Source organism: Cygnus olor, chromosome 15, assembly GCF_009769625.2.
Source record: "Cygnus olor isolate bCygOlo1 chromosome 15, bCygOlo1.pri.v2, whole genome shotgun sequence".
Taxonomy (NCBI): Eukaryota; Metazoa; Chordata; class Aves; order Anseriformes; family Anatidae; genus Cygnus; species Cygnus olor.
Window position 1 is genome coordinate 368,255 of NC_049183.1, and position 15,249 is coordinate 383,503.

General features: G+C 36.0%; 1 protein-coding gene across 3 annotated transcripts in view; it reads left to right on the top strand.

The window, feature by feature from the left end:
- TXNDC11 (thioredoxin domain containing 11) overlaps positions 1-15,249 on the top strand; it is a 35,812-nt gene that overhangs the window by 17,450 nt on the left and 3,113 nt on the right. For all 3 annotated transcript variants that reach the window (XM_040574045.1, XM_040574044.1, XM_040574046.1), the window contains 6 exons: positions 522-634; positions 1,930-2,130; positions 5,578-6,367; positions 8,762-8,907; positions 9,812-9,921; positions 11,309-11,389. In XM_040574045.1, coding sequence (XP_040429979.1) covers positions 522-634; positions 1,930-2,130; positions 5,578-6,367; positions 8,762-8,907; positions 9,812-9,921; positions 11,309-11,389 — 1,441 coding nt within the window. The remainder of the gene's footprint in view (positions 1-521; positions 635-1,929; positions 2,131-5,577; positions 6,368-8,761; positions 8,908-9,811; positions 9,922-11,308; positions 11,390-15,249) is intronic.

Here is a 15,249-nt window from a genome sequence, read left to right on the forward strand (position 1 = left end):
TTGGGATAGTTCTTTACAATATAAATGTGAGAAGCGTTCTGCCCTGCCTGCACTTTTATAAATCTAGAAATATTAAAATAGGTATTTAAATGATGCATATTTACTGCAAATATACATCATATGTACCAGTTAATATTCTTACCTTTTGTTTATATGTATTGGGATTTTGAGATGCTGTAACATAGCAAGATGCATCTGTGATATCAGGTTTTGTATTTAATAAGCAAATCAAGGAATTGGACAGTGCAGGTTAATGTTCTCTGTATCTTGAGTGCAGAAGAGAAACATGTTTGTTCTCATTGCCTGCTCTTGTGTTTCTTCTGCCTCACTTCATCACTAATACTGGCAGTTGCTATTCAGTAAGATTTTTTGTGCCTTTACACAGCATCCTTCTGTGTTTTGTTTTGAAGGGAGATGGTGTTGTTGCATTTTAAACATAAGATCTGTATTCTTCTAAGACTTTCAGGAGAGAAGTTCAGTGTGTATAATTGTATTTAAAAACTGAAAATTTGCCCTTTAAGATTACCTTGGAACAATACGCTTTGGAGTGATCACAAATAAGCATGTTGCAGAGGAGATCTCACTGGTGCATTCAGGCAGCGTGTATTTGCACAGACATGTCAACAAATCTCTTGTGAGTATTACATTTATGTTGTAGTAACTCTGAGACAACACCTGGAGATTGAAACTCTTGTTGCACTACAATCGTGATGTCACACGGACAAATGTAAAATAAATGGGTGTTCCACAAAGTGGAAAGTGGTAGAATAAAATGATTTTCTTATCTAAATGTAGTATCTGTATTTATCTGAGAAATATTTCAAAAACTGTAATACACAGGCTTTTAATTTATTAAGGTGTGTATAATTCATTAACAAAGTTTAAATTCACAAGGTATTTGGCATTCTGTAATGAGTTGACTTACGTTTCCAGACACCCTTGGGAACATTATAATAACGTGGGAAGGTCAAGTTGATCTTCTCTGTCAAAACAAAACCTAAAAAGCCCAAATGCCTTAGAAGTGACTGTATGGAGACTTTTTCCTAAAGTTTCTACTTTTTCAGTGGGTAGGAGTTAGAGAGCTACTTGAATGAGGATATGACCAAAGAGATTTTGTAGGAGAGATACAAGGTATAGTGAAAACTTGCATTTAGATTGAAAGGTATGACATAACACTGATGTGAAAAACTACTTAAATGAATTGAAAGCTTATTGCAACTTTAAACTCACGTGTCTCATGTTTTGTGAGGACTAGGACTGAAAATAATTTCAGAATTGCTATTTGGCATAGAAACCTTGTCTATTCACACTGCTAATATGAGTGGAAACTATGTGAAGACAAGTATTGTAATATGTATTTTATTCAATTGAGATTATGAAAAACATTTTTTTCTAAAGTTATTGTTAAATGCATAAAAATAGTGTTGTCTTTGCAAATGATTTAAGATATGCTTGTCTTAATTCATGAAAATGACCCTAGAAGCCGTAATCCAATTTTCTTACGCATTTTCCACCACATTCAGTAATAAAAAATGATATATCCATTTTTAATGCAGTCTTGATGTTGGGGTCTTTGCTATAAATCAAGATATGTGGTGATAGTGACTTAGAGATCGAGCTCTTTCTCTTTATAAAGAGAATTTATACTAGTGAGAAAAGTAAAGATTATGAAGTTGTAGTGAAAGAAGGAGTTTGCCTGGTAGAAGTCTCATTGCCTAAAAGATTGTGTGTCTATCTGTGAGAAATTGGAAAGATTACCCCAAGGGAAAGGATGTATGAAATGCTGAAGCATGCTGAATAGTGTCATTAAATTGAAAAAGAGTGTTTTAGGCAATACAGTAACAAAGCATGCTATATTTGAGAACTGTATTCATTAGTAAACAATGTTTTAGTAAGTGAAAACAAATAATTATTTTTTCCCTTTTCAAGGTCTATCCAAATGATGACATGAACTATACAGCTGAGAATATTTGCAAGTGGGCTCTAGAAAATCGAGAGATGCTCATACGCTGGCTGAGACCTCATGGTGGAAAAAGTCTTCTTCTAAACAATGAGCTGAAGAAAGGACCAGCACTGCTCATATTTATACCTTACAATCCCTTAGCAGAAATTCATCCTCTCTTAGATGAAGTAAGTGAAATAACTTCAGTTTTTAACTTCAAAAAATGCGAGAATTTGAGAACTCTAGGCAGGATTCTGAGACAAATTGCCCTGCTACTGTACAGTACCCAGCATGGGAGCAGTGCTGTTGGGGTAAACTGTGCTCAGACTTGTTGACAAGAACTATTTTTACGTTGTGCGTTGTGGTACAGATTGGATATGACATATCTTGAATTACTTTAAATTTTCTGTTCAGGTCTTCTTGGACTTTAATATAAAAAGATACAGAGCTGAACTGTTACGGAGAGAAAAATCAGTGATTTGAGGCATACGTGTTTCATAACTGTATACATTTGATGTTTCTGAGAAATGGAAATTGCCTTCTGTGAACATAGAGGATGTTAGTTAGGAACATGAGCCTATAAATCCTGAATTAGCTCTTGGTATAATGAAGGGTTGGAAATCTGTATGCTTTTTCTCTATATTAAACTTCATATTTATATCCTTTGTTAGTCTGCTCTGTTAAGGATGATAGGCCTGTTTCTTGCTGTGTCAAGTAACAGTAATAGGATCATTTATGTAGCATAGTGCCGGTTCAAGGTTCAAAGCTGATCGTCATAGTAATAAAATTATATTTGGACATCTGGTACTAGAAATCACTTTACTTTTAATTAGAGATGTTTTCTGGAATTGGTAGAGAATACTTCCCATTCAGATTTCTCTCCTTTGTGTGGCTCAAATTAACTCAGATTCTTTCATCTTTTTTTTTTTTTTTTTTGGTTTTGCTCGTTTGTTCGTGTAGTAGCAATCGGTCAAATTGCTCCACAGTAGGTCCCAAAGACTCTTGCCTAACTGCTTCTAAAGGAGAGGTGGGCTAGCGAAGTATCTGCTGCCTGTCAGTTCTTCCTCATGGCATGCATTTAGACAGAGAGCTTTTCCCTCGTCCAGATGGACTAACTCTTGAGACTGCTACTTGCCAGCATTTTAAAAAGGCACGTGAAGCAGAGCAATAAGCATTAGTAGTACAAGCTGCCTGTGACATTCATGTTACGGGTATTTCAGTGTCCAAAAATCCTCTTTCTGGGTGACAGGTAAGGGATTTTATTTCACTGCTCCAAGTATTCAACTTTCTTTAAAAACACATTTTCTTAATCCATTTTATGATGAATTCTGCATGTTAGTTTGCACCCCACACAGTATGCCTTTGTCTCCTGTCAACAGTTGTTGAGAACAAGGACTTAACTTTTTTCGTTTTGAGTGAGTGCTGTGAGAAACGGGCAGATCTTTGGTCTTCTGGTGAAGCTGACTTAATTCAAATAAAGACAGAGAATGTTTTTGAGTGTTGCAGAACTTGTGTTTTGTCCACCCCATTCTATTTCTCCTCATCTTCTTTTTTCCCTAAAGGTGATTACATAGGGAAATACAGTCCTTTAATTAAACCAGACACTATTATTTGAAATCTAGCCCAACTGAGAAAATAGTCAGAGCTAATATGGTTTTTATATCCTGTGTGTGTTCTTTAGTTTCCTTCTAGTTTTCTTTCTCTGCCATTATTCCCATTTTTGAACTGTACAGGACAGGAGTTTGTGTAGCTATGCAGTTAAGGAAACTAACTTGCCTGAATTTTTTCCCCCTGGGTTATTTTTCAGCTGGAACCCATTGTCCCATTTAGTATGTCACACAGCTGCACATCACATTGGTGATCGCATAGCAGTAAGAAGCAAGCATTTGTGGAAGATGAAAAGCGGGGCAAAGGTTTGGAGGCAACGCTGACTAGTGTACAGAGCACCTCTGTTCTGGAATGTGTGGTTTCCACAAGGAGACCTTATTAATATTGCAGTGTCTGAAGCAATGAGGAGAAAAAAGAAAATCACTTGTGGTACAACATCTAGTCAAACTAGACATAGACAATAAAACCTAGTCAGCTACAAGATACGGTATGAGGAAATCTTTGAGGAAAGACTGGAAAAGAACTGCAATTATTCTTATATTAATCTGTCTTATTTTGGCAAACCTAATTCAGTGATGCTTGTCACAGCATAAGCATTGTAGTAACAGGTGCCATTTATTTAGATTAAATCGTGTAGCATAAGATGTTCTGTATCAGATTTCGTCCTACTAAAAAGAGTATCTACTTATATCAACATGTGGAAGGAGATAAAGTTTATTCTGGTTCATGTTGTATTGCTTCACTTCAATAGAGAGATATTATTGAACTTTTTTTTTTTTATTTTAACTGTAGGAAGAGATGTTTATTGTAACCGTCAGGAGTGAGTTTCATCCAGCTTTGAAACCACTTGACTGTAAGGCAGTCTCACAGAACGAGGCTGTCAAGTTGCATGTTGAACACTCTCAGAGCAAATTTTTTTTTCTGGTAATAGCTCACTGAAATGGGATTTCCTATTACAGATCAGTTTTTCTGTTCATAATCACTGCTCAAGTTTCTCTGTATAGGTAGTCAAAATCTCCAGGCTAGATTTTAGTATGAGGGGTCAAGTATATGCTTTCAGGACAAAAATACCTGACAGTGAGTTCCTAAAGACTAACAGAAACTGTTGCTGAAGTCTACATGTTAATACTGATGATCGTGTTACAAAGCAGCCCTCCTGGAGGTAACCAACACGCGTTTGATAAATAGGTTTCCTATCAAAATGTTCTTTTGTGCGCAGTGTGTGCATGTTCTGTATTTGGATTATATTTAATATGATAGATGAGGGTGAGAGAAAACTTGCTCCTTTTTCCCTTCTTGTATGTTCTGTTGTTTATCTCCTAGAGAGGAAAATTCTTTCTTTGGTCTATATGAGTGCCTTTTTGCTGCCCGTTCCCCCTTGGTTATGAAAAAGAAAATGATGCAGCACAGGAACACTTGCACTGAATGGCAGGCTTCGCCCCACCAATAAGTTGCATGTTACTGTGTGCAAAGCACACCTGGAGAGTTATAACTGTATGTTGTGGCTGGGTCAATACCAACATTGCTTCAACTCTGGCAGTGATAGTTACCAAACTTGTGCGCTGCCTATACCAGGAAGAATCTTTATCTTCTTTTCACATGGGATTGCTTTAAAATAAATAAATTTCTCCTCATACTGGAAAAAAAGGGAAATTCAGGAACCTGTACCAATTAATGCTTCGAGTGGTGGGATTTAACCTTAAAATGTAGCATTACAGAATTGTGATAAATATGATATAAAGACACCTTGAGATCAATGTCATGGACTGAAAATATTTTAAATTGGATTTTTGTAGTTCTGTACATTTAATTCTTACATACTGAACACCTAACTTTGTTATCAAGTCAAAGCCTCCTGTAATTGTTTTGTAAGAAGGCCTGAGAAGAGTATAATCAATTTTGTTTCTGAAATTCTATTAAAGAAATGCATAATACGTTGTTAAACCTATAACAGATAACCGCATTTGAGTGAACTATGTGCAGTTAATCTTGCTTTTTGGTTTTTTTTTTCTTTTTTCCCCATGTAGATTACCAAAGTGGCCTTGGAATACCACAACTGTAACAAAAGCCAAGAGGCTGAACCAGGTCCCCAGCACGTGGGGGACAGTGATTCACCAGCTTTTGATTCCTCTGTTCCAGATGCACATACAAAATCGGCAGAAACATTCTCCGTAACCACGTACCCATGCTGTAACACAGTGGTGCTTCCACAGTGGCATTCGATCTCAAGAACTCACAATGTCTGTGAGCTTTGCATTAACCAGACCCTTGGTGTCAAACCAAATACAGTCAACGTGCCACACTGTAACTTTTTTGAGATAGAAGCAGCTTTGGACTCTTTCTACCTCCAGGAGCATACCTTTTTTCAAGTTATATCAAATACCATAGAATGCAGCAATTTCTTAAGCTTCTACAGTCCCTTTAACTATTACACTGCATGTTGCAGGACAGTAAATAGGCATTTTTTAAGTTTCATTAGTTCTGAGAAGACCATCTTTCAGACCCCTAAAGTAGCGTTTTCTTCCCATGGGAAGAAAGGTAAAGATGACATCCAGAATTCTATTCCTCACATTGAGGATAGGAATTGTTTTATTCCTGACCTTCATATTAGTGGCACTAACATTACTGGTCTGAGCTGCAGGACCAACAAAACCTTGAATCTCTATCTGCTGGATTCAAATCTTTTTTGGATATATGCAGAGAGACTAGGAGCATCGAGATCTACTCATCTTAAGGAATTTGCTGCCATTGTTGACTTGAAAGAAGAAGTGCACTATGTCCTGGATCAAAATCAGTCTCTTATTGGATCTACCCTGGGTATGGTATCTATTATACAAATGCTTGAAATAAGAAAAACAAGTTTGCAACTAAGCTCATGAGTGGAAGACTTAATGCTATTCTGAAAATGACTGCTTATGAAGTGAGACTATAGTCAACATTGTTAACCTTTACTTATTCTATTCTAATCTATTTAGTAGTTGACTGAGCAGTAGTATGTATTTCTAGATGGTATAAGAACCAAATTTCACTTACCAAAAGTAACCTGCTTTAAGTGAAGTGAACATTGAAATGTGTGACTCTTGACTGCCCGATACATTGAAGGAATCAGTAAAATCTAAACTAATGAGCTAGTGGAAAAAAAATCACTGTACATCTTAACACATTTGATATTAGAGAAGACACTTATATATTGGTTTTTGTTCAACTGCTCCGTGTACTAAAATTTCCCAGAATTTCATGAGATACTGCCCACTTACCTGCAGAGACTAGCCCTTCCTCTTGTCCTCAGACTTAGAAATTGTTTTAAATGTATGTTGAAAAGCATGTGTGTTGTCAGATACAGCTATCAATTGCTTTTGTTTAAATCTGTCAATACTTTATTTCCTGGCTGAACTGGGGAGGAGGGGGGAAAAAAAGGCAGTTGTATTCAGGAAAAAAAGACCGTGTTCACAGTTCTGATTTTATTCCCAAATTACTTGGGTAAGATGCAAGGTGCCTAACCACGTACATTTACCTGCCATGATGATGTGCAAAACTGAGTCAACTTTTAAAAAATTCAGGGCTTTTTAATTTTAGAAGTGCAAGTAAACATGGAAATAAATTCAGGTGAACATAGTATTAAACTGTTCAAGAGAGTTCATCAGTATAATTCTTACAGCATTAAATTACATTTGTATTTTGCCAATAAATATGTAAGTTCAAACAAAAGTATGGACAGCATAACCAGAACATGGCCATTTGTTCTTAAGATTCCCACTCAGCACTGTATCCTTTTTCCATCCCCCCTGCCCCAAAAAGCATTATGGAGAAAAAAAAAGTTGGGGACCATAAATGGATGCTTAGGAGAAATTAAGATTTGGGTGAGGAGATAATAAATTTGCTTCCCTTTGTGCTTCCAGTACTTTTTTCAAACTATTTTCCGTTCACAGGATTTCCTGAGCATGACAAGGGTTGGTCTGCTGAGTAGCACTCAGTAGATCTCTCTTCTGAGTTATTTGAACATCCAGAAACTTTTTTCTCCCAAATATTTTGTCAAGGATTCATGTGGTTTCTTTATTTATTTTTTTATTTTACTGTATTTCAGTAAGCACCAGTTTACACAAAAATTTTGTGTTTACACAAATACGGATTTCAGGTTTTATAAATGGTTTCTAAAAATTCAGGAGTCTTCATGTCTTTTAATTAGTCCTGTCTGTTCAGTTATTATTTAATCATGCATACACATTCAAAATCCGGTGATCTGGAAGTATGAAAGCTGTATTTTGGTCTGGGGTGAGAGTTTCATTAATGCTGAATAGTAAATACCAAGAGCATTAGATTTACTTTTATATTTCAGAGATAAATATGATGATCTGGTGTTTTGTATGTATGTACAAAGGTGCTGTTTTTACTTGGTCTGAGTTTTTGGACTGGGAATACCAGCACAAGACATTTCTATTTGATAAAATAATTATTTTTAGTGTATTTGATGCATCTTTTGCTTGATTATTGAATATTCTTATTTTACAGTGCGTAGGATAATATTTATCTAAATTGAAAATGTTTATATAGGTGGTATCTTGCAGAGATTTAGAGAACATGGTCTAGGCTCCAAGTGGTATATCTGAAGGTAGTTTTGGAGCTTGTTGTAAATTTTTAGCACAGACCAACTACTGTTGAATATCTTGTTATTAAAGAGGAAGTTGAATGAAGACAGCCACTGGTGAACAGAAGGTGGCCAGTCATACTGGCATGGGAATAGCACAGTCTTTGGTCTAAAGCAAAAGAATTATAGGGAAAGTAATTAAAAATGGTAAATGCAAACAAGTGTGGAATTAAATAGAACCTTTAATATGAGGACCAAATACTTTTATGAAGTATAGATAAAATGAAAGATAGCGAGAGAATACTGTTTATGACTCACCAGGTGTATAGTTAGACTAGAAGGCAAAGATTATTATTGTTATTATAGTACATTGAACAGGAGTAGAAGTGAGATTAAAGTTAAAGATTAAAGAAGCTGCATTGCAAATGAAAAGACTGAAATGAGCAAACAAAAAAAGTGAAGTTTTATATTGTTTTCACATCAGTGGTGGTTACTTGAGTTCTTATTAAACTCAAATGGTGACTTGAAACCAACTTTAAATTGGAATTCAGAATAATTTGAGAGAAAACACAAAAGTAAAAACTGCTAAAATTGTGAAATAACTTTATGTATCAATTTCATTTCAGAGAACTTCATAAAAAACTTCAGCGTTCTCTATAGCCCCTTGAAAAGGCATCTTGTTGATGACGCTTCAGTCCATTTTCACGTACAGCATGTAATCACTGAAGTGACTACCAGCACCTTTCATGATATTGTGCTTTCAAGTGAAAAGGTACACCTCATTGCTGAAAGAATTCCTTGCAAATCGTTGCTCACAGTTTTGAGGAAGGGGACTCATTCTTTTTTCTTTCTCTTTTTTATAACTGTGCTTTGTCCTTGACTCGATTCCCCCACTCCCGTTTCCTTTATTCAGGTTTGAGATAACACTAAGGAACATTCTGATTTCTGGGTTTCGTACCTGAAAGGAAATAAATATACTACTTTTTTTTTTTCCTATGTATCACAGGTTTTTTAAACTTACTTAAAAATTTAAACAATTGCAAAGCAGACATAATGGAAAAAAAAGAAACGGTGTTAAAAACTGAAGTGTTATTTGAAAACACACAGCAAAAAAAAAAAAAGTTTTCCAATCGCATTCCCTGAAATTGTTTTATGTAAGATGTCTTGTTGAAGAGTAATTAATTTACTCTGATTTCTTTAAAGATGTGATGGTCAGGATTAGTATCCCTTGGGTGTGAGGACTGCAGCAAATGTATACATCTGCGGTAATTGGCTGCCAGCAACCCTAATGCCTGCTTTGCTAGCTAGGCACCTACACCTCTCTCCCCCCAAGCCCCACAAAGTGTACAGTTGCTGTAAGATACATAAGAATTTAAGGTTGCAGAAGAATCGTGAGAATTGTAAGAAAGTTCGATGCATTGTCATTTAAAGGGAAATAAATAATTCTCTGTATTTTCTCTGTTTCCTTATGGAAAGAGAATTCCCCAAGAAAGTCTGTGTTAACCTGGGAGACAGAAGGCATCAGAAAATAGTTTATGATGTGTGTCAACGTTAGGATATAGTTTCCTTTCACGTTTTAAGAGTTCCAGTGAATTTAAATGTTGTGAATACTAGTCCTTCTTTACCACAGATTAACCACAATAGGTAATCAAACTCTTCTCCATTTCATTTTCCAGAATGTCTTGCTGCTCTATTATGCACAGTGGTGTGGATTCTGTGCTTCTCTTAATCATATCTTTATTCAACTTGCTCGGCTTCTGCCTCCAGATAACTTCACTGTGGCAAGGTAAAAAAGACTCTAATTTAATCTCTCTGCAATAATGCAAGTTCATTGAGGTCATTGGCCTAGAAAATAATTACATTTTTCTCTCTACACTCTTGCAATACTTGATGTAAATGTTATGTTTCATTTTTCTTTGAATGCATCATTTGGTTTTCCTCTGTATAAATTTGTTAGTTTTCAATCTCACTGTGGTATTTCTGCAGTTCAGTTAAAATGAATTTTTAATCAGTGAGATTATTGATGAAGTGCCCTAATTTTGGGAAGTAAATCAGTAAAACAGCAGCAGAAAATCATTTTCACCTTTCTGATTATTTGTAGCAAAGAATTATATCCTGTAGTACTGTATTTGAGAAATTGATATATATATATATATGCACATGCTTAAAACTGTATTTTATATATACTTGTATATGTTTATAATTGATACATATTACATGATTTTATTTAGCGTTTCCAGGGCTTTTGATGTTACAGTACAACTTAAACATTCTTATTCATGTATTTGATAATACATCAATACCTACAATCTCTGCTCCGATTGCATCCTTCTTGTTTTATTCTGACTGAATTTACTTCAGGTGGCAGCATGAGATATATTGGGAAAAATTAATTAAAAACCTGGAATTATTACCTGTTTATAATTGCTGCTTTGTTCCCATAGACATAATGCTACTCTCAAACATGCACCCATTCTTTGTTGACTTTGAAGTTCTGTTGTTTGGTCCACTATTTTTGTTGTAGTGTTACTTATGTGATTGTCTGTTTTTTTTTTGTTTGTTTTTGTTTTTTTTAATAATAAAATTGTTGTAATAAGAATTCTATTTATAATCAAGGGAAACCTAAAAAAGCAGAGAAGAAAAAACACATAACAAGCAGTTGAACAAGTGCTTCATTCACAAAATCTTGTTTTCCTTGCTACATAGAGCTTTAGAAGAATTTAGAATGTATTTGTCCTTGGAAGAAGCAAAGTAATTTATTCCCCAAACTAGTTACTTAAGGAAAACATTTGTGGAGTTGTATTGAGGAACAAATTACTGAATAAGAAAAAATTCAGTAGCACGTTGAAGTTTGTAGGCAGGTCTGCCTGTTTCAGAGAAGGAAGGTGTATACATAGAGAGTGATTGTGTACTTTAATTGCCAAGAGAGCGGTTGGAATACTATACATATTTTTCTGGCAAAAATTAGTAGATATTTGTTAACCTGAGATTTATCATCTTGTATATTGGCAAATAATTTTTCTGACTCATTAGTGCAACATATTTTCAACATAACACATTCAAACTTACTTTCACAGCTACTTGCATTTCCCTCTTTGTAATCCCCAAAATGGTGTTTTAGGAAAAAAAGATTGTTCGTCTGCCTGTTTCATCAGTGTATCGTTTCTTAACAGAATTGATATCACTCGAAATGATCTTCCATGGGAACTTATGACGGACCGTCTCCCAACTATTTTGTTTTTTCCTCATCACAGGTAACGTAATTCTTTTCGTTATGGGTTTTGTACTTTCATTTTACAAAGTGATAATAACTATCTTATTGTAAGTTTAAGCAGAGAAAAAAAAATAGTAATTCATTTCCATATATGTATTCTTTATGTATATTCTAATAATTAAAAAGCAAAAGAAGACATGGATAGCTGATGGTATACAGACAGTGAATGCTCTCTCTGAAGGTCATTATTTATTTGTTTGCAAGTCTTTATGAACAGCAGCATAATGGTTCTTTACTTTTCTCATTTGGTTTTAATAATTGTTATTATTTTGGCATGATCCAGGTGGATCATGAGTGGTTACTGGAGGGGATGAAAAAGAGAGAAATGATGTAGATGGTGGTGCAACTTATGTCTAGTGCAACTTTTATCTAATCTCTTCAAATCAGATACACTAATAGATATCTCAAAGGATAATATGAGTTCTTGCAGTAAAATGCAAGAATTTGCTTGCTGTGTTTTTAATGAAGAAGAAAACAAAATAAGTGCAGATAGAGAATACGTAATCCAGCCCAAGCTTAACCTCTTCTAAGAGAATAAAAATGAACAATATTTATATTACAGAATGAGATGGGATAAAGTGTTAATATATTATATAAATAATTTTTATGTAGCAATGACATAAGAGAATCTGAACAGTAAGGGAGGGCTTATGCATCCTTTGGAAATACTACAGCGGTCTTAATCTGTTAGCTTTTATTTCTCCCTCACTCATCTGTGGTATAATGTAATATAATCAGAGGGACTTCAGAGCGTCCACTAATCAAACTAAAGTTCTTTCAGGTTGTGTTTCTCTCACTGTTCTAAAGAACACTGCATCTAGAGATAGCTTTTACCTTGTGCTGACTTAGTAACATCAAGGGTTAAATTATCCTGTTTATTTCATTTGTCAGCTATTTCATGATGTTCCCTTTTATAGTGAAAGAAGTTTCATCTTAAAAGGAATTTCATTATATAAAATATACAATAAGTAAAAGGAGTTTTAATTCCTGAAAAAATCATATAATAGAATATTCTTTTTCTCCTCCTTCTGTGATGTCATTGGTCTTGTCTGGTGACATCGCTGTTTGCCATAACAGAATGTGAAGCAAAAAATAAAAAAATAAAAGTGTTAATGTTATAATTAAGTAGAAAGAAAATCTGGGATGGAGTGAGAAGGGTAGTTGAAGAAGCAGAAGCATGAAGCAGTAAGAAAATGCACTTTATTAAACTTCAAGAACGTTTTCATATTAAGCTTCCTGGAAGATTGGGATGTTGCATGTGACCAGTCAAACAGGGAAACCTGTTTCAGGTTTTTTATTGAGATGTTCTACTTACTGACCATTAGGACTAATAGGTTAAATAATTTTCGTCCTATTATGATTAAATTGTCCCATCCTATTACTATTCTAACAAATTGGTCAACTACTACTTTGATGCATCATCATTATATGAACTTATTACTGAAAATGTCTCAGAAGCACTATGGTGATAAAAACTTCAAACAGATGAGTCATTTGCCTTCTCATACACAAGGAGAACTTACTCTTTTGTGTTCCGTGATGTTTTTCACATCTACCTTCCTGTTTTTAAATGAGAGTTGGGAGAATTGTTTTGTTAGTTTTCCTCAAAATCGTATTTTGAAGTGAGAGTAAATATATAAACAATGCTTCTTCTAAGAGTTTTTTTTGTTTGGAGGAATAGCATAAGGCTAAAAACTGCCCCTATATGTTAGTATAAATCTTGTTGAAGAACTTGGTCTGCTTTGGTTTGATCAGTTTTCGATTTCTAGTTGTTTGCAATAGTTATTCCGTGGTGACACTGAAATTCCTTGGTACTGCTGCTACCATCACCCATTAGTAACGTAGCCTTGCACTTGTTGTTAGAGGGCCTTTCTGAGAATCATAAAGCTGGGTCTCTTTTATAACCCGAAATACTACATCCCAAGTACCTGCCTCAGGTTGAATGCATTTTGAGAAAACTTCAGCCAAAGTGGTTTAATTGTTTCTTGGGAGGAAAAAAAATGAGCTATAATCTTCCAACAACTATTTCATAAAATCTTTCGGTGTACTTTGGCAGTAGTTAGTCTTTATGTGGAACATAGGCTTTTTTACAATACCTATGAAAACTCATCTACATTTAACCAAGTGAAAGCCATTAAAATGTGAATGTGCAAGTGTTCAGTGGAGATTGTTAATATAATGAAGTCCACAGAGATTCAATACTAGAGAATATTCGAGAGTCTGTTGGCTGCTGGTGCCACCCAGTCAGTGTGTGTCAACCACCAGAGCAAAGGAGCTTGTTCTTCCTAGCCTGGGGCTCTCCCTGGTGATAACGTCGGGTTCACCCAGCTGGTGCTGCTCCTGCCTGCTTTGGCAAGGGTGCTGTGGGGCAGGAACTCTCTCCACATGCTTGTTCAGTGTTTCTGCCCTATGATACCCAATTAGTGTGGGGGAGAAAACTGTTCAAGGTAAATAAAGAGGGGAACCAGGCTTAGGGAGCATGCTAGTGAGAGAAATGGGACTTTTATCCTGTCAAGAAGGGGGTAGGAGGAAGGGGAAATGCTATAATCAGCTAGAGACGGGTAGAGGACTTCTTGGGTCAGCTACCTGCCTAGGATAATGGGAACAAGATGAACTGTGAGAGGGTGTTAATACAAAGGAAAGAGTTGAAATGAGGTGCCTGAAGAGTCCTCAGAGAAAGAGCTAAGAAATGAGGGTGTAGGACAGGGAAGTGTAGTTTCAAGGAGACAACTGGGATTGGGAATAATTTCAGGGAAGATGAAAGAAAGCTGTGTGGGAGGGAGTGAACTGATTTGTGAATGGGTGAACAAAGAATGAGACAAAGGAGGGTGAGGTAGAGAAAAACGCAAAGGAAGAGCCAGGAAGAAAAAGGGAACTCCAAAGTTAGGGGTGTAGAAGGGCAGAGAGAGTGCATGTAAGACTGGGGTGGGACTTGGAATGAGATATAGGGGTCCTAAATCCTACAGGCTGGCTGCAGCAGGGAGAAACTGTGAAATCCATTCGTAAATTTACATGTCCTATTTCTGCTTAGTGCTGTAACACATAATGCAGATACAGCCAGCATCTTATAGGCTGAGGAACAGGAAATATTAGATGCAAGAAAGCCACAAGCATTCATAAGTGCTCGATTTAACTTTTCAGCTATACTTTTGGTGTTCCATGTATGCCTTGTGTATTAGACTTGATTCACCTTGGGTTTGTGTTTTTATTTTTTAAACACATTAATACTCAGACTTGCCTAGTGTCTTAAGACAGTTGATACTGTGCAGTTTACCTAAAGCAAAATCACTCAAACTGGCTGAAGTTTTGCAATTCTAAATTGGTGTTGTAGAGTTTAAGACCACTGTTCTAGTTGATGAGCCCCACCACTTCTACTTCCCTGGAGACTGAGTGATGTGGCTTTCATTCCCAATTTTGAACAAGGATCGAGTTTGCATGTCAGTTATTGTGATGACAACTGTGCATCGCCCAGAGGAGCAAAGTGCCAGGTGCCATGATGATTTACTCTGGCTCTGAATTCACAGCAGTGCTTTGCTGCAGAGAAGAGGGGTTTGTTGTGCATCTCAGCAGGTGGCAATGCCATGGTTGGGCTGGTCTCTCTGAAGTCTCCCCAGAGCAACCCTGTGCTGAGCAGATGTAGCAGCTGGGGGTCAGTTACAGCCTGCTGGGTTTGGATTTATGGGTAACAGAACAGTGTGGGTTATCTCAGAAGCTCTGACTTTGGCTCAGGAACTGCTCATGCGTTCTTGGGGACAATGTAAGCGTCAGGTATGAAGTCATTCCAGAAAGACCTTTCTGTTATGTTACATATTATAGATAAAGCAGGTTTTAGAGCAATAA